The 19,872-nt window shown below is 35.6% G+C and overlaps 3 protein-coding genes across 4 annotated transcripts in view; all 3 read left to right on the forward strand.

The window, feature by feature from the left end:
- Window positions 1–19,872, forward strand: part of LOC7459903 (uncharacterized protein At1g32220, chloroplastic) — an 81,269-nt gene that overhangs the window by 49,331 nt on the left and 12,066 nt on the right. The gene's annotated exons all lie outside the window — the stretch shown is intronic.
- Window positions 9,763–19,872, forward strand: part of LOC7489173 (glutamate receptor 2.8-like) — a 35,663-nt gene continuing 25,553 nt past the window's right edge. The window contains exon 1 of the mRNA XM_052453495.1: window positions 9,763–10,166. Coding sequence (XP_052309455.1) covers window positions 9,884–10,166 — 283 coding nt within the window. The 5' untranslated portion in view covers window positions 9,763–9,883. The remainder of the gene's footprint in view (window positions 10,167–19,872) is intronic.
- Window positions 9,826–19,872, forward strand: part of LOC18100710 (glutamate receptor 2.8-like) — a 59,588-nt gene continuing 49,541 nt past the window's right edge. The window contains exon 1 of the mRNA XM_052453498.1: window positions 9,826–9,871. The gene's annotated coding sequence lies outside the window, so the exon portion shown is untranslated. The remainder of the gene's footprint in view (window positions 9,872–19,872) is intronic.

Here is a 19,872-nt window from a genome sequence, read left to right on the forward strand (position 1 = left end):
CATGGCCTCACGCCACTGAGGATGTTGAACAGCCTGTGAAAAACTGGTGGGTTCTTTGAGGAGAGTGAGTTGAGCAGTATAAGCCTTGTGATGGGGAGAAAGGTGAGTGTAAGATATATAGGTAGAGAGGGGATAAGTAGTACCTGAAGTGTGAACCATGTTCGTGGAGGATGTCGGGTCAGGCCTTGAAGGGAGAGTCGTGGCGAGATGAAAATCCTGTAAGTAAAGAGTGGTGATAGAATGACTGTCACGACGAAGGGTAGGAATGTGCACAGGGGAGGAGGGGTTCTGTATAGGAGATAAATCGGGTAGTTGACTTTCGACAGGACTGGCTGGAGATGGGGACTCTGTGAGGGGAGCCGGAGGAGTAGACGAGCTAGTGGAAGGACGTGTCTGGGAATTGGGTGAGCTGGTAAGTGCAGGACAGGGAAGCAGAGGAGGGGGTTCAAAATGTATGTTGAAAGGTAAGGATGGAGTGTGAGTGGGGGTGGGATGCGAAAATGGTGGGGTATTAGTATGTGATGCAAATGTAAGAAAGGGAAATATGGATTCAAAGAAAACGACATCCCTGGAGACTATTATTCTTTGTGTAGCTAGATCAAAAACTCTATACCCCTTTTTCCCATAAGGATATCCAAGAAAAATACACCAAAATGCTTGAGGATCAAATTTGGAGCAACTTTGTGCATAGGTGGAAACAAAACATAAGCAACCAAATACCCGTAAGTGCGAGTAATTGGGAACTATGTTGAATAGTTTTTCATATGGTGTTTTTCCATGGAGAATGGGGGTTGGTGTTTGATTTATGAGATAAGCGGAAGCAAGAATAGTGTCACCCCAAAATTGGTTAGAAAGAATGACTTGAGGCAGCAACTGATCTAGTTTTCCCTCCCGGCATCGTGGATGTTTATGGAATTCTGCGTTATAGCCAGCAGCAAGGAGCAACATAGATTTGTTGATATCGAGAGTTCATTTGTTTTCTTCACCAATATAGAGTTCATTATCAATATCAAGATTTCATCTGTTTTCTTCTTCTTTGTAAGTTCTCAAAATGTTAGCTGTTAGAGTTGGACTCGCAGCATTTTGTGAACTGGAGACTCACAAAAAGGTTCCATTAACATGTCTGATGAAATAAAAATACATGATAAGAACCAGCTCATACCCTGTATGTCTCCTGATCAAAAGAGTTTATGTAGGTCTCATAATAAAAATCTTTAAAGCTAAATTATATTTTGAAGAATCTTTTTTTAAAGGTACAAATTAATATAATTTTATAAATTTTGAACAAATTATACATTCATACAACAAATTTTTATACGAAAAAGCTATAAAATAAGTAAAAATCCAAACAATATATATACACACACACACACACACACACACAATAAAAATTAACATTAAAAAATTGAGTTAAAAAAATAGGTAGTTTTGATTATTTGAAGTGAAGAATTCTCAATAAAATTTGAATTAGAATAGGAATGTTGACAAACTAAGTGTTAGGGTGGTTAGATTTATAGTGGGATGTTGATTTGCGATAAAAATTAAGGGGCTGTATTGTTTGTTGCAGTGAAAAATAAAGGAGGACGAAGAAGAAATGAGGGAGGGGGAGGGAAGGGTTGCTCGTCTAATCATAAATTAAATATTATAGACAAATTTATTGACGACATTCTTCGATGAAATTTTCCTGTCTGTAATTTTATCTATAAAAATAACATATTACTATATTTTTTAGCTTTTTAAACTTCTTTTCCCACTGTAATTCATTTTTATCTATATTTATTGATGTATATAATAAGAGAATAATATATTAATAAAATTTACCGCAATCTACTTACAAAAAAAATTATATTGGTGTTTCTATTTATATTTATCAGTTTTCTAGAAAGTAATAACAATTTGTAATGATGTTAATTTCAACACTACATCATATGCATATGTATATTGATCGTGTTCCTGTTTGGGGTAAATTTTGAATAGAAATTTGATAATTTTATTAGGGCGTAAGGAGGATTAAAACTGAGTTGCATTATTAAAATGGAAGGCTACAATATTTTGGACTCTTGGTAGCTAGTTGATCAACTCCTGATAATCAATGCCTTCAACTTCAACTTGGTTGTAGCTCTTAGCCACCAGTCGTGTCTTATATCATTTCACTGTCCCATCGGCATTCAACTTGATTTTGTATACCCATTTGAGGATGTTGAACAGCGCCTGTGAAAAACTGGTGGGTTCTTTCTTGCCATAGCAATTTCTAACCTTCATTTATAGTTGCTAGTTCAAGGTTTCAAGTTTGGTTCTTAATTTCTTTCAAGGATAGAGACTTTCAGAATCTCAAGAAAGAACTAAAATAATGGCTTATCTCTGACAACATGCAGTTAATATATAAATTTCCTTTGTAACAGTCAATAGACGGGACTGATTTCTTAATCGTTGAACACTAAAACTGGAATTGATGGACTTAATCGTAAATCAATTACTTTAATCAATCCAAGCTGACTTTCTGCATCCCGCATTAGGTATACAAGCAAGCAATAGAATTTAAAAACCAAGTTGATATTTTTATACATTTTTCTTTCTACAGCTATTAATTTATCCTCCTAGCAATCACAAGAATCATTTGGATTCTTTTCTTGAAACTTGTTGTGTTAGTCATGATTTTTAAACTATGTCAGGGTTCACCAGGGGCAAGGGACAAGTTAGGGGCAAGAGGATCGACCTCAAAACAAAATTAAAAGGAAAAAAGAATTAAAATGATGATGTTTTTGACAATTTTTTTTTTAAATTAACAAGTTGAGTTTTTCATTTTTTTATTTTTTTCAATCAAAACCAATTTAGGCTCCAAGGCGTTGGTCACCAGGTCAGAAGAATAAAGGCTACCTAACGTCATCCAAGGCACCTGGTGTTCCAAGGCACTAGGTGTTGGAGATATCTGAACCGGAGGAGAGCCCCCACTTAATTCTTCTTAAAAATCTATGGTGATTTTATTTATTTATTTATTTATTTTGAAGTAGAATTAAGAAGTAGTAGCTAGGAAAAGGCTTGCAGAACGCGATTGAATTACTAGAGATAACGATGTGTCTTGAAAATAAACAAAATCCTGTGACGTCACAAAGGATGCTTCCTCGAAGAAAGCCACAACTAAAATAAATGATTGGCAAATTCGATCCTTGTCCTAAACAATAGACAATTACGCACGCACTGTTTAGTGATGGACGTCTAAGACTTGACTTTCTGTTAACTGATTTATATTTTATGATGATTAAATTATGCAAGATTTATATTTTATAATAGTGATTAATTACGTAAGGTACACTGGTTTTTTTAGCTACAGCTTGTTCAGGAAAGCCTTGTTTCTCTCAAACAATCAAGAAAAAGCCTGGTGCTTCCTGTTAGTAAAACCTAAAAACAATGAGACAATATCTTATTAAACTTGAACTCGAGAAGATGATGTCGGAACGAAGCTCTTTGCCACCATCACCGCAAAAGTTGAGGGATCTAAGCTTGAATATGTTAATTTGAGTAGGGTTTCTGCAGAATTCAATCATATTTTCTTATTGCAGAAACAGGGGATTTATACATCACAATGTACAGCCTTCCTAGTTGTATTTGGAAAGGAAACAATTACGATCCCATGACAATCGGGATTTACATAAATAGAAGATAAACGTTACTATTACAGCTATAATTTCCTATTGTCTCTCGGTTTGTACAGCTCATGCCAACACTCCTCCTCAAGTTGGTGTAGAAATGTCTTTGATACCCAGCTTGTCAAGTGAGCTGTGAAAGTTTTTGTTTGAGACGGCCTTTGTAAGCATGTCCGCAAGTTGGTCCTCTGATCTGACGAACGGAAAGCGAATTACCTTTTCTTCAAGATTCTGTTTAATAAAATGCCGGTCTATCTCAATATGCTTCGTTCTGTCATGTTGGATTGGGTTCTGAGATATTTCTATCGCGGCTTTATTATCGCAATATAAATTCATTTCTGAATTGGGTGCAAAGCCAATTTCTGAGAGCAGGCGTCTGAGCCACAAAAGCTCGCAGAGCCCCTTTGCCATACCTCTAAACTCGGCTTCCGCACTTGATAGAGCTACCACCTTTTGTTTCTTACTCCTCCACGTAACCAAGTTGCCTCCGACGAATGTGAAGTATCCTGATGTGGATTTTCTGTCGGCCAAGTTTCCTGCCCAGTCTGCATCTGTATAGCCTTCAACATCTAAGTGATCATTCTTAGAGAACATAATCCCCTTTCCCGGAGCTGATTTCAAGTATCGAAGAATTCGAACAACCGCATCCATGTGATCTTTACTAGGGCAATGCATAAATTGACTGACCACGCTCACCGCGTATGAAATATCTGGACGAGTATGAGATAAATAAATTAGCTTACCCACCAGTCGTTGATACCTCTCTTTATCAGTTGGGGTTTGATCAGGATACTCCCCAAGTTTCTGATTCTGAATTGTTGGAGTGTTCGCCGGCTTGCAGTCGAGCATTCCAACTTCGGCCAGTAGATCAAGTACATACTTTCGTTGTGATAGAAAGATGCCTTGTTTTGATCTAGCCACTTCTATTCCAAGAAAATATTTGAGTCCACCCAAGTTCTTCATTTCAAATTCCATGGCCAAATGTTTCTCCAGTCTATAGATTTCTTCTGAATCATCTCCTGTGATTATCATGTCATCGACATAGATTATCAAGGCAGTTATTTTCCCTTGTCGTCGTTTTAGGAAGAGAGTATGATCTGAGTTGCTTTGTTGAAAACCATACTTTCTCATAGCCATGCTAAAGCGACCAAACCATGCACGCGGTGATTGTTTCAGTCCATACAATGCCCTTTGTAACCTGCAGACAATTCCTGTGGAGGATGACATATAGCCTGGTGGGATATCCATATATACTTCTTCCTTAAGATCTCCGTGAAGAAAGGCGTTCTTCACGTCGAATTGGCGTAGGGGCCAATCTAGATTTGCAGCCACGGATAACAGCACCCTCACGGTGTTTAGCTTCGCTACAGGGGAAAATGTCTCTTGATAGTCTATGCCGTATGTCTGAGTATATCCCTTAGCCACTAACCTTGCCTTGTATCGTTCAATGGATCCATCTGCTTTGTGTTTAATTGAGAATACCCACTTACACCCCACTGTTTTTTTTCCAGCCGGCAGTGGGACAAGATCCCAAGTTCTATTCCGATTCAAAGCTTCCATTTCCTCTTGTATTGCTACTGACCATTTATGATCTGCTAAGGCTTCATGGACTCCGCAAGGAATGTGATATGAAGACAGCTTTTGTGCAAATTTTATAAGAGGATCAGACCAGCCTTTTGTTGTCATATGATTAGAAATTGGGTACTTGGATTTCTTCCCTGCTTCTCCAGGAGAGTAGCGAGCTGGAGCTTTGCCACGGTTACTCCTGAAAGGTAAGTGATAACTAGTTGCAATATCCAAAACATTGCTGGAAGGTGATGCAGAAGGTCTTACCTCAGGAATATTCTTAGGAGAAGGATTGTCATTGTCGGGTACTTCCAAAAGAGGGGTTCTTCTACTAGGAGATTCATCGTCAGAGTCAATAACCATGATGTCTTCATACAGGCCATTATCTGCAACTGGTGATGGTGTTCCTGTTGGTGTTCCCGTTACTGCTTCTTCCTCTATATGTCTAGCAGCATCCGCTGTCACCATATTTTCATCCATTTGTGTAACAACTGCTTCTGTCTCCTCCTGTGATGGCGCCACTGTCACCACGGTAGGGGCTGCTGTCACCATGGTTTCCTCCTCCTGTGATGGAGGAGCTGCTGTCACCATATTTTCATCCATTTGTGTAACAGCTGCTTCTGTCTCCTCCTGTGATGGCGCCACTGTCACCACGGTAGGGGCTGCTGTCACCATGGTTTCCTCCTCTTGTGATGGAGGAGCTGCTGTCACCACTGTTTCTTCAATTTGTCCTGTCCACCACTTCTGCTCTTCATCCCAAGTCTCCCTCTGAAGAGAAGAAGCTGATATATGTGATGTATAAAACTTGTCTGATTCTACAAATGTGACATCCATTGTTATATACACCCGCTTTTTATTCGGGTCATAGCAGCGATACCCTTTCTTGTTGGTACCATACCCCAAAAATATGCACCGAACGACACACGGTTCCAGCTTGGTCCTTTGATTTTTATGCAAATGAACAAAGGCAACACATCCAAATATACGTGGTTTAATGAGTAGTAAGGATGGTAGAGTGACATGTTTTGACAAAACCTGTAATGGGGTGTTGAAATCCAAAACCTTAGAGGGCATACGGTTCATTAGATACACAGCCGAAGCAACAGCGTCATCCCAATGACGGCCGGGTGTATTTGATCCAATCAACAAGGCTCGTGCAGTTTCTAAGATGTGTCGATTCTTCCTTTCGGCTACTCCATTTTGTTGTGGCGTCTGACTACACGATGACTCATGGAGGAGACCAGTTCTTTGGAAATATTCATGAAAATCGCGATTCATATACTCTCCCCCATTGTCTGTCCGAAGAATACGGACCTTTGCTGAATATTGGTTCTGAATCATAGCATGAAATGCTTGAAATACACCAAATACTTCATCCTTGCGTTTCAACAAGTATAGCCACGTCATCCGCGTACAATCATCTACAAAAGTCACAAACCATCGTATACCCGAAATAGTTGTAATAGGGGAAGGTCCCCAAACATCAGAGTGAATTAGAGTAAATGGAATATCACTTTTATTCATGCTAGTTGGAAAAGGTACACGGTGACTTTTGGCCAATATGCATGTTTCACATCTGAAATTTGAGTAACTCAAAGTTGAAAATAACTGCGGAAATAAATGTTTCATGTAGCTAAATGAAGGGTGCCCCAACCGAGCGTGCCATAACCAAATCTGTTCTTCGCGTGCGCTAGATGTGCGACTCATGGTATTGACTTTGCCGAAACTGAAGTCGTCCATGTAGTATAACCCCTCTCTTTTAGTACCACGCCCAATGATCTCCTTCGTGAGAATATCCTGAAAAAGACAAAATGTTGGATACATTAGCACTAAGCAATTGAGTTCTTCGGTGACTTGTCCCACTGATAATAATTTACTGGAAAGAGAGGGTACTAAAAGAGTGTTAGCCAATGAGATTGAAGATGATATATCTACAGTTCCAGCTCCTGTAACCGGATACATAACCCCATTGGCATTGAATATATTATTTCGCCTTGGCTCTGTAATTTCCACAAAATCATCTTGACAAAACGTCATATGATCAGTAGCTCCTGAATCCACTATCCAGTCTTCATTCTTACCTGCGTTAGACACAAGTAAGGCACTGCTGGCATTACTGGAATTGTTACCTGGATTACCGAGAGAGGCTGTCGTGTCCTCCTTTGATTCAACAAGTGGGACGAGTGAAAAGGTGGCTTCTGGATTTATAGGGGCTGAATTAACCATGGCTGCTCTTCCAGTTCCACCAGCAGCTTCTTTTTGTTTTCGTGCCTTGAGTTCTGTCCACCATTCGGGGTAGCCATGTATTTTAAAACATGTCTCACGGGTGTGTTTCAAGTTCCCACAGTGAGAGCATCCATCGTTTCCTCCTTCCACATGGCCCTTAGTTTTTGCAGGATTAAATTTCCCCCCATGTGAAGAGGAGTTTCCAGTCTTGGCTACCTGCAATGTAAATTTGTTTTGTGAACCAGTTCTCATACCTCTAGAGATCATTGCAGCAGCATCTGGAATATTTCCTCTGTTGGACAGCATCACAGCCTGCCTTATGTCTTCCCTCCGGACATGGGCATACGCCTGTTCTACAGTTGGAAATGGTTTCAGTTGCAACACATCACTCCTGATTTTATCAAGCCTGTCATCTAATCCATCAAGAAAGGTGTACACCCGATCCTCTTGCAAGAGAGTATTGTATTTTTGTATATCATGAACACAATTCATCGGGTTTGGACGACGAAAGTCAATCTCCCTCCATAAGCCTTGGAGATCATTGTAGTATTTTTCAATTGGTTCTCCCGATTGTTTCATCTTATTTACTCGCCTCTTTAGATCATACACCTGAGATGTATCAGTCCCATCAAAGTAAGTTACAGCAATTGAATCCCATACCTGTTTAGCTGTAGGGAATCGAATGAAGTTGCTGACCAAGGATGGGTTCATTGAGCCAATTAACCATCCTTTTACCACTGAGTTTTCTGTCCTCCACCTCCTAAACGAAGGGTCATTCGGTTCTGGTTGTGGAAGATCACCATTTATATATCCCAACTTGTCTTTTCCTGAGATGAACATCTCAACAATTTGGGACCATAAAGCATAATTGGTACCATCGAGTTTGATACCAATCTGTGTTGCAGTAATATCATGCATTACTGTTGGAGTCTGTGTTTGATTCTGGTTTATGGCTTGAGTCATTCTTGCCATAAGGTCTTCAAGATTTGCAGCCATATTTGGTTGCTCTAGTTCTGCTGGTGCTCCTTCTATTCCTTCTATTCCCTCCATTATCGTATGTTGCTATTGGTTCCAGCAACTTTCGTTGTAGCAATAGATCAATATAAGGATCTATGCTCTGATACCATGTTAATTTGAGTAGGGTTTCTGCAGAATTCAATCATATTTTCTTATTGCAGAAACAGGGGATTTATACATCACAATGTACAGCCTTCCTAGTTGTATTTGGAAAGGAAACAATTACGATCCCATGACAATCGGGATTTACATAAATAGAAGATAAACATTACTATTACAGCTATAATTTTCTATTGTCTCTCGGTTTGTACAGCTCATGCCAACAGAATATTCAATAATAATCACAAATACTTTGATTTAGTCAAGGGTAAACGATGGTGAAATAACCACCAAGACAAGGGGATATCATTGATCAGTACAAGGCGAATTCCGACGGATTTTTGTCATATGTGACCAAAACGTCCAAGTGCCTCTGTTTTACAAGCAACATTAACATTTGCCGGCAACATTGACTATGGTGGGGGTACTGTACAGTGTAAATGTAAATCTCTTGCCATTCTACTCTTCCAACTTTTTCGGAATAACACTTTCTTAAATAATTTTAATATTTAACCAAAATACCCACTCCCCATTTGTGTTTTGGACATCTTTTTTTTTTTTTTTTTTACAATGGGAGACATAATTTCTAAAAAAGGGAATTAGGGAAAGGAGTAATCTGCTAGGATATAGTATTTAGTTTCAATAGTGTAACCATTTAATTACTAAGTGTTTGTTTTTGTTAGAACATTCTTTTTAAAGCATTTTTCAATTTTTTTCTTATGAAAATTAAAGTGTTAAATTAATGGTTTTTATGTGATTTTAATTAAAGTTCTGATATTAAAAATAAAAAAAATATTACACATCACAATACTAAACACACATTTGGTTTTATTTTCATCAAGTTCACATATATACACATCTTATAAGATATTGGTGTATACTTGGTAACTTATTTTTTATTTATTTATGATAAAGGTATTTTAAATTAGTTTATACATTAATTGAAATTAAATTTTTTTTACTTCATATATATATATATATTAAGAAGAATTTAGCTAATTCCTCTTAATACCTTCTATTTGAAAGAATTCAATAAATTCTTCTTCAATGTAAATGTAAATCGCTATCGTAAAATTGTAGCCCCTGCAGGACCCACGTCCATGTAACCGGCCATCTCCAATTTATTAATATGATTTGATTCAAACAATCAAATCATGCAATTTCCTAGTAATTACAATCACTATTCTTCTCCTCTCTTCAAACTAATACGGTTAGGCCCCTCCTCAAGAACTTTAGTTTCACCTTATAAATAACACTTCTTTCCTTCCTTCCTTCCAAGCTTAAACCAAGAAAACTAGCTAGAATCAGCTCAACCATAGGTGGACAACAAGATGATCATGAAAGAATACTCTTTAAATCCTGTTCTATCTTTCTTTTTCTTCCTTTCTTCGATGATTTTGTTCTTAGAAATGGGGGTGGCCCAGAACACGACATCTACAATCCCAGTGAATGTAGGAGTGGTTCTTGACTTGGCTTATTTGGATGCCAATATTGCTTTGAGCTGCATCAACATGGCCCTTTCAGACTTCTATGCCTCTCATGGTGACTACAAAACTAGACTGGTCCTCAACACCAGGGACTCAAAGAAAGATGTTATTGGTGCAGCTGCTGCAGGTTCCCTCTCTGTCCCTTCTCTTGGTTCTCATCTCTTTTCTCCAATTATGAACCATTGCTCACCATTTCTTACTGCTAATTATTAACTTCCTCATGCAACATTTTAACAGTAGAGATTTTTACATTCTGTATTAATTATCTGATGAGGTTCTCGGCCTGCAAATCTCTAGTTTGTTCATAGAAATGCAGGTCCATGGACATGATATGAGAATATATATACCGTTGCATGCTTGTTATATTTTTCTTTTCAAGCTAAGGGTATTCTCAGAAAAACCTGCACATATCTAGACAAACTCTCTTTCTGATCGTGTTTACGTAAGCCATTCACGCTCGAACCGGTTTATATAATCATTCTAAGAACCGGTGTTGATTGAGGAATTTCTTCCTCAACCTTTCATTGTAACCCAAAATGACAACGTCTTGGGAAGCTTAATTATCGGCAATCAACACCTTAATTAAGACCAAGAAGGACACGTTTTATCTAAGCCTTACTGTGATAATGAAGCAATAACACACAAAAGTCTAACTTTCTGCTAGCAATGATAAGGAGGGTCAAATCAAAACACACAAAAGTCTTCATAAATTGTGGCTACCCCCCCCCCCCCCCCCTGTAATATTGGAGGTGGTCTCCTAAGCTAATATAATAGCAATAACATAATAAACATAAAGATTTTAATGAGTTAAAAAAAACTAAAAATATAAACTTTAAAATAGTAAATAGATCTACTAGAAAATAACTTAAAATCTAAAAACATCAAGAAAATTAAAACATAATCCTAAAAGAACAAAAAAAATTATAGAAAAATAATAAAATTAATTCAAACAGCAACTTAAATCTAATAATGGAAGACCCATCAGTCCAATAAATAACGCAGTTATCTTATTCTTAAGATAACATAGAAATTTTTTTAACTCTGGCTAACAATTAGATCTCTGATTATTTCATTTTTAATATGCTAACCTATGATGCGCGGTCAAACTTTTTTTTAAATCACTTTTGGATTATTAATAATTTAGAATTGAACTCATTGAATAATTTGTTTAACTTGTCACTGTCGTATCAGCTACCTTTTTATATGTAATTAACAGCCTGAGATGTACTTCTTAAAATAAAATATGAACATGATAAGTTTGGCACTGCCTATTTTAATTGTGTAGGACTGCTACACCGATCATTGCATTATTTTTGTGGTTACCAATTCAATAATCATGTGGTTACCATTTCAATCTATAAATTATTTTTGTTGATATAGAAATATTAGTTTTTGTTATATCCTATAATTTTATTTAATAATTTAAATTATTAGGTTAAGATTATTTTTTGACATGATATCAAAATCTTGATGACTAAATGATCACGAGTTCGAATCTTATCATTCTTATTTATTTGATAAAAATTAAGCATAAGTTTAATGTAAACTTGTATAAATTTTAAATTTAAAGATTTTTCATTTGAGAGGATGTGTAAAAAAATAATATAAATTATATTTTAAAATCTTATTTAAAAACTTAAATTATTAAATAAAAATGGTTGTTTGACAGTTATTGCATTATGCATGTACACTCACCAGTTAATTAGCTAGTTTTCCCTCAAGTTAAAACAAAGTTCATGCTCTGCTTAAAAAGTTTGGATTGATAGTGAAAGAAATATATAGCTCGAACAGCATGGATTGTTAGACAAAAGCATGTTAATTTTCTGCAGTCATGCCATTTCTTAATTTATAAGATAGGGTTTAGTTATTGTTTTAAAATAGAAAAGACAAGGAAATAAACATAAAAAAAACATATTTTCTTGTTTTTTTTTATTTTAAAATGATAGAAATTCATTATAAAGATACATGTTTATTTTATTCATAAGTCCCTTATGCATTAGAACACTAACCAAATCCAACATAAGGTGTAGAGCAATTAAAAGAGAGGAGCTCACAGATCATAAAACGTGACAGCAGAATGATCATCCTATAAGAGAGGAGCAATTTCTGGCATACACATTTTTTATTTATTTTATTTTTTTCTACCTTTTTTTTTTATTTTATTTTTCTATTTTTTTGGGGCTGGGCCCAGCTCAGCCCACATGGGCTGGGCTAGACCCAGGCAGCCCAGCCCGGCCACTGGCCCAAGCCAGTGGCCCGGCTGGGCAAAAGAAGAAGAAGCACGCGTGAAGTAAATTCACGCGTGCATGAATAGTGTGAAGGTAATTAAATTACCTTCACACTGCATTTGAAAGTTTTATTGAATGCAGAGAATGGAAACTTACCTGTGCAGCGGAGGACGGCGCCGAAGACGATGGCGCGGTGGCTGTTTTCTTTTGTTTCCCGGTGTGGCTCCACTGTCTTTTGGGTTGTTCTTTTTCTGTAGGCACGAAATGGTTGCCCCTCCGTTTTTCTTTCCTTCTCAGCTCTGTCTCTTTGCCTTTTTTTATTTGCTCTGTGTTCGGGAAGAAAGCTTTTGGTCTGTGCTTTCGAATTCCCCTGCTCTGGACAAATACTATGATGGTAAGGGTCCTGGAACCGGGGGTTGGCTGGACCCAAGCTTTCTCGGGTTCTTTGCTTTGTTTTTGCTCTGGTTCTGCCTCTGTTTTTGCTCTGGTTTTCCTCTGTTTTTCTGGGTTTTTCTTCCTTGTTTTTGCTTGCGTTCCTCTCTTCCTGCTTCTGTTTTCTTCCCCGGTTCTTGGCCTGTTCGTCCCTCTCTGTTTTCTGGGTTTTTCCTCTGGGTTTTACTTGAGTTTCACCCCTGGTTTTCGGTCCAATCCCCCCTGTTTTCTTCTCTGGTTCCTGGCCTTCCCCCCCCCCCCCCCATCTGTTCTGTTTCTCCCCCTGCCTTTTATAAGGTCAGAGAGCTTCAAAAACCGTCTCCTCCACGACCGGGATCGTGGCAGAAGACATGGTCACGATGGGTTCGACTTTGTTGCCGATTTTCCCGCTTCCCTGTTGAACCGGTCTTCGACAAGCAGATGATGAACAGAAGGATCCTAAAACGGCGTCATTTGGCATGGAAAATGACAGACTATAGATTGGTCCCTGATGTTTTGAAATGTATCAATTAGGTCCCTTAATCAATAAATTTTAATTTTTCCCCTTGGATTAATTTCAATTAAATCCCTGAATTTATTTAATTAATTAAATCAAAGTTTAATTAAATCCACAAACTTATTAATTCTTCTAATTTCATTAATTAAACTAATCCAAATTTTAACTAAATTTCCAAACTTATTAATTCTTCAATTTCTGACTAATTTACTCTCAAATCTGATAATTTCATCCATGAACTTTGAATTTGTGTTGTTTTAACCCCATTCCCAAATATATTTTTATCAATTCATTTTGTATTATTTATTCAAAAATTGGGTTATGACATAGGTCTCATAATAAAAATCCTTAAAGCTAAATTATTTTTTGAAGAATCTCTTTTTTGAAGGTATAAATATAATTTTACAAAATCTCAAATAAATCCTCATATGTACAATTTATATATTTATACAATAAATTTCTAAGCGAAAAAGTTATAAAACAAGTAAATATCCAAATAAAATACATATACTGCAAAAATATACAATAAAAATTAACATTAAAAAATTGATAGTTTTGCTTATTTGAAGTGGAGAATTCTTAATAAAATTTGAATTAGAATAGAGATGTTGACAAACTAAGTGTTGGGGTGGTCAGATTTGTAGTGGGAGGTTAATTTGTTATAAAAATTAGAGGGGTGTATTGTTTATTGCAGAGAAAAATAGAGGAGAAAGAAGAAGAAATGAGGGAGAAGGAGAGGTGGGTTGCTCATCAGATCATAAATTAAAAATTATAGACGGATTTATTGACGACATTCATCGATTGAATTTAATTTCCCATCTGTAATTCTATATATTAAAATAACACATCATTGTATTTTTTTGGTTTTTTTTTAACTTCTTTTTTCATTGTAATGTATTTTTGTCTATGTTTACCGATGAATATAACTATCAATAAAATTCACCGCAATCTACATTTAAAAAAATTATGTCAATGTTTTTGTTTGTGTTTATCAGTTTTCTAGTAGAGAAAGGAATAACAATTTGTAATGATCTTAATTGCAACTCTACATCATATGCATATGTATATTGATCTAGTTCCTGCTTTCGGGTAAATTTTGAATAGAAATTTGATAATTTTATTTGGGCGTAAGTAGGATTAAACTGAGTTGCATTATTAAAATGGAAGGCTACAATATTTTGGACTCTTCTAACCTTCATTTATAGTTGCTAGTTCAAGGTTTTTTCCCATAAGTTTATGGCACTTCTGTGGTGGATGGTGATTGGGGATATCAGCCATTTTAAGTACTTTGGTTCTATTTCTTTCAAGGATAGAGACTTTCAGAATCTCAAGAAATAAAAAACTAAAAGAATGGCTTATCTCTGACAACATGCAGTTAATATATAAATTTCCTTTGTAACAGTCAATAGACGGGACTGATTTCTTAATCGTTGAACACTACAACTGGAATTGATGGACTTAATCAATCCAAGTTGACTTTCTGCATCACGCGTTAGGTAGACAAGCAAGCAATATAGAATTTAAATTCCAAGTTGATATTTTTATACATTTTCCTTTCTGCAGCTATTAATTTATCCTCCTAGTAATCACAATAAAATGGAAGAAAATAATCCTCTTGTGATTGGCATACATCATGAAAACAAATGAAACCCTTGATTAAAATTGAAAGAATGATTTAGAAAACAGTTTTATATTTATACACACACCCCACCATTATTTGGATTCTTTTCTTGAATGACCTATCTAAAAGTGAGATTGCGGTTGCTTTTCAAAATGTTTTTTATTTATAAATATATCAAAATAATATTTTTATTTTTAAAAAATTATTTTTGATATCAGCGGATCAAAATAATCTTAAAACACTAAAAAAATATTAATTTAAAGCCAAGAAAAAATATCTTTTTTTAATTTTTTTTTTTAAATTTTTAAAACGCAAAAAGAAACAGAGCTGAAACATCTTAGGTTAATCGTAATTTTTAAACTGCCAGGGTTCACCAGAGGCAAAGGACAAGTTAGGGGCAAGAGGGTCGACCTCAAAACAAAATTAAGAAGAAAAAAGAATTAAAATAATGATGTTTTGACTTTTTTTTTAAAATCTGTTTTTTATTTTTTGTTTTTTCAATTAAAACCAATTTAGGCTTCAAATCAAGCTCCCTAACATCTAAGGCACTAGGTGCTGGGGAGATCTGAACCGGGGGAGAGCCTACACTTCTTTTTTAAAATCTACGAACATAAGAATATAGTACATAAATAATATATACTATTTTCAATTCAAAACTCTAAATTATTTGATTATATATGAATCCATCTTGACCAAAATTTTTTTTTTGTCATCGTTATGTATTTGGGTAAACTGTTGAGAAACACCTCAACCCTGGCAACATTTTATTCAAATGTTGCAAGGGTTGGAACTAGAATTAGCAAGTAGTAGCTAGGAAAAAGCTTGCAGCAGTGTAAAACACGGTTGAATTACTCGAGACAACGATGTGTCTCGAAAACAAAATCTTGTGACATATAACAAAGGATGCTTCCTCGAAGGAAGCCACAACTAAAATAAATAATTGGCATATTCGAACCTTGTCCTAAACAATAGACAATTACGCATGCACTGTTTAATGACTGCCTGCCAAGAAAAATATTAAAAAGAAACTGACTGGTGATCTTCAATTATTTTGGGTCTAAGACTTGACTTTAGGTTAACTGATTTATTCTTATTAAACTCGAACTCGGGAAGATAGATGATGTCGGAACGAAGCCCTTTGCCACCAACCCCTCAAAAGCTTAGGGATCTAAGCTTGAATATTCAATAACTAATCACAAATACTTTGATTTAGTCAAAGGTAAACGATGGTGAATTCCGACAGATTTGAGGGCAACTAATTTGTCATATGTTAATTGAATATTCAATAACTAATCACAACTAATTTGTTTTTTTTTTTATGATAAAGGTATTTTAAATTAGTTTATACATTAATTGAAATTAAATCTTTTTTGAACAATATTAAAAATACGTATCTCACATTTACTTGATATATATATTCAGAAGAATTTAGCTAATTCCTCTTAATACCTTCTATTTGAAAGAATTCAATAAATTCTTCTTCAATGTAAATGTAAATCGCTATCGTAAAATTGTAGCCCCTGCAGGACCGACGTCCATATAACCATCTCAAATTTATTAATATGATTTGATTGAAACAATCAAATCATGCAATTTCCTAGTAATTACAATCATTAATCTTCTCCTCGAGAACTGGTCCAAGCTCTTCTCCTTCAAGGCTTTAGTTTCACCTTATAAATAACACTTTCTTCCTTCCAAGCTTAAACCAAGAAAAGTAGCTAGAATCAGCTCAACCATAGGTGGACAACAAGATGATCATGAAAAAATACTCTTTAAATCCTGTTCTATCTTTCTTTTTCTTCCTTTCTTTGATGATTTTGTTCTTAGAAATGGGGGTGGCCCAGAACACAACATCTACAATCCCAGTGAATATAGGAGTGGTTCTTGACTTGGCTTCTTTGGATGCCAATATTGCTTTGAGCTGCATCAACATGGCCCTTTCAGACTTCTATGCCTCTCATGGTGACTACAACACTAGACTGGTCCTCAACACCAGGGACTCGAAGAAAGATGTTATTGGTGCAGCTGCTGCAGGTTCCCTCTCTGTCCCTTCTCTTGATTATCATCTCTTTTCTCCAATTATGAATCATTGCTCACCATTTCTTACTGCTAATTATTAACCTCCTCATGCAACATTTTAACAGTGGAGATTTTTACATTCTGTATTAATTATCTGATGAGGTTCTCGGCCGGCAAATCTCTAGTTTTTGATCATAGAAATGCAGGTCCATTGACATGATATGAGAATATATATATATACCCTTGCATGCTTGTTATATTTTTCTTTTCAAGCTAAGGGTATTCTCAGAAAAACCTGCACAGATCTAGACAAACTCTCTTTCTGATCGTGTCTACGTAAGCCATTCACACTCGAACCGGTTTATATAACCATTCTAGTAACTCATTCAGTAACTTAAACTTTTAGATGATTATTTGATATTTACTAGGAATTTCTTCCTCAACCTTTCATTGTATTGAACCCAAAATGACAACGTCTTGGGAAGCTTAATTATCGGCAATCAACACCTTAATTAAGACCAAGAAGGACACGTTTTATATAAGCCTTACTGTGATAATGAAGGACTAGCTGGTTTTACTTTCTGCTAGCAACGATAAGGTGGGTCTAAACACACAAAAGTCTTCATAAATTGTGGCTATCTTACTTTCCAAACCACACCAACCCACACCCCCCCCCGGGATATATACATAAAAATTATAGATATTAACTTTAAATTTATAATCTCATTATTTAAAAATTAGTATATAATGATTGTCTTCACAAAAGATTTATAAAATATTTAAATTATAGAAAAAACCTATATTTACTATAAAACAACTTAAAATTAAAAAACATTAAGGAAATTAAAACAAAATCTTTAAAAAAAATCATAGGAAAATAACAAAATTGATCCAAACATCAACTTCCAGGTCTAATTCTTCTACTTATTGAAGACCCAACAATCCAATAAATGATGCATTTCTAAGATGACATGAGAAAAATTTAAACTCAATTTAATAGTTAAATTTTTTATTATCTCAGTTTTACCACGCTAACATAGTTTTACATGACCAAATTTTTTTAAGCCTAAATATATAAAACCACTCCATAAAAACATTTTATAGATAATTCACATAGTTTACGTGATCATATCCTCATTTAATAATATCATATCCTTACCTAAATGTTCATAACTTTCACTTTCTATAAGCTCACATCATTATGTGTATGTCATAAGTAGCTTATCAGTGGTTCATGCCAAATCACTTTTGGATTATTAATAATTTAGAATTGAACTCATTGAATAATTTGTTTAACTTGTCACTGCCTTATCAGCCACCTTCTTATATGTAATTAACAGCCTGAGATGTACTTCTTAAAATAAAATATGAACATGATTTGGCACAGTCTATTTTAATTGTTTAGAACTGCTACGCCGATCATTGCATTATACTTTAATCATCATTCAATTATGATAATCATGTGGTTACCATATCAATCTATAAATTATTTTTGTTGATATAGAAGCACTAGTTATTGCAATATACATGTACACTCACCAGTTAATTAGCCAGTTTTCCCTCAAGTTAAAACAAAAATTCATGCTCTGCTTAAAAAGTTTGGGTTGATAGTGAAAGAAATATATAGCTCGATCAGCATGGATTGCTAGACAAAAGCATGTTAATTTTCTGCTGTCATGTTATTTTTTTTTTTATTAACGTGAGTGTTCGGATCAGTTTGCGCGCACCTCGACTAATCCCACGGACCCTGAAGTTAATGACCATATAAGCCTCCAATGACCATCAAAATTAGTAACCATAGAGCTCAATCATGAGACCACAGGGGAAGCAAACCCCTTAATATCAAATTCTTAATACTAGACCACTTACTTAATTTTTAAGATAATGTTTAGTTACTATCTTAAAATAGAAAAAAAAAAAAAAACAACGACGTAAAGACAAAAAGAACATATTTCCTTGTTTTTTTTTATTTTAAAATAATAAAAATTAACTATAAAATTATCCCAAAACATTTTATTTTAAGCATAAGTCCCTTCTGTATTGGAACACTGACCAAATCCAACATAAGGTGTAGAGCAATTAAAAGAGAAGAGCTCACAGATCATAAAATGTGACTGCAGAATGATCATCCTATAAGAAACTGTGATTCCTTGCTTGATCGTTCTCTGCTGCAGAAGTCATTAATTTTTCTACTCTCCTTCTGAAATGCAGCCCTGGACTTGATAAAAAATGTGGAAGTGCAAGCAATCTTAGGGCCAAATACATCAATGCAAGCCAATTTTGTTATTGACCTTGGAGAAAAAGCTCAGGTACCAATTATATCTTTTTCTGCAACAAGTCCTTCTCTTACTTCCATCAGGAGTTCATATTTCTTGCGAGCAACACAAAATGATTCAGCTCAAGTGAATGCCATAAGTGCTATAGTTCAAGCCTTTGGATGGAGAGAAGCGGTGCCCATCTACATTGACAACGAATATGGAGAGGGAATCATACCTTATTTAACTGATGCTCTGCAAGAAGTTGATGCTCGTGTGCCCTACCGTAGTGTCATTTCTCCATCGGCCACTGATGATCAAATTGTTGAGGAGCTTTATAAGTTGATGACAATGCAAACTAGAGTTTTCATTGTGCATATGTATCCCTCTCTAGGCACTCGGCTTTTCACCAAAGCAAAAGAGATTGGAATGATGAGTGAAGGCTATGTTTGGATCATGACTGATGGTCTGAGTGTTGATTTCTTGAGTTCACCAAATCATTCTGTCACCGATACTATCCAAGGAGTATTGGGTATTAAACCTTACGTTCCAAGAACAAAAGAGCTTGAATATTTTCGAGCTCGGTGGAAAAGGAAATTCCTCCGAGATAATCCAGATAAAATTGATGCGGAGTTGAACATTTATGGACTACTGGCCTATGATGCCACTACAGCATTGGCCTTGGCAGTTGAGAAAGCCGGCACTACAAATTTTGGCTTCCAAAAGGCAAATGTCTCTAGCAACTCATCAACAGATCTTGCTACTCTTGGCATCTCTTTAAA

The sequence above is a fragment of the Populus trichocarpa genome, chromosome 6 (assembly GCF_000002775.5).
Source record: "Populus trichocarpa isolate Nisqually-1 chromosome 6, P.trichocarpa_v4.1, whole genome shotgun sequence".
NCBI lineage: Eukaryota > Viridiplantae > Streptophyta > Magnoliopsida > Malpighiales > Salicaceae > Populus > Populus trichocarpa.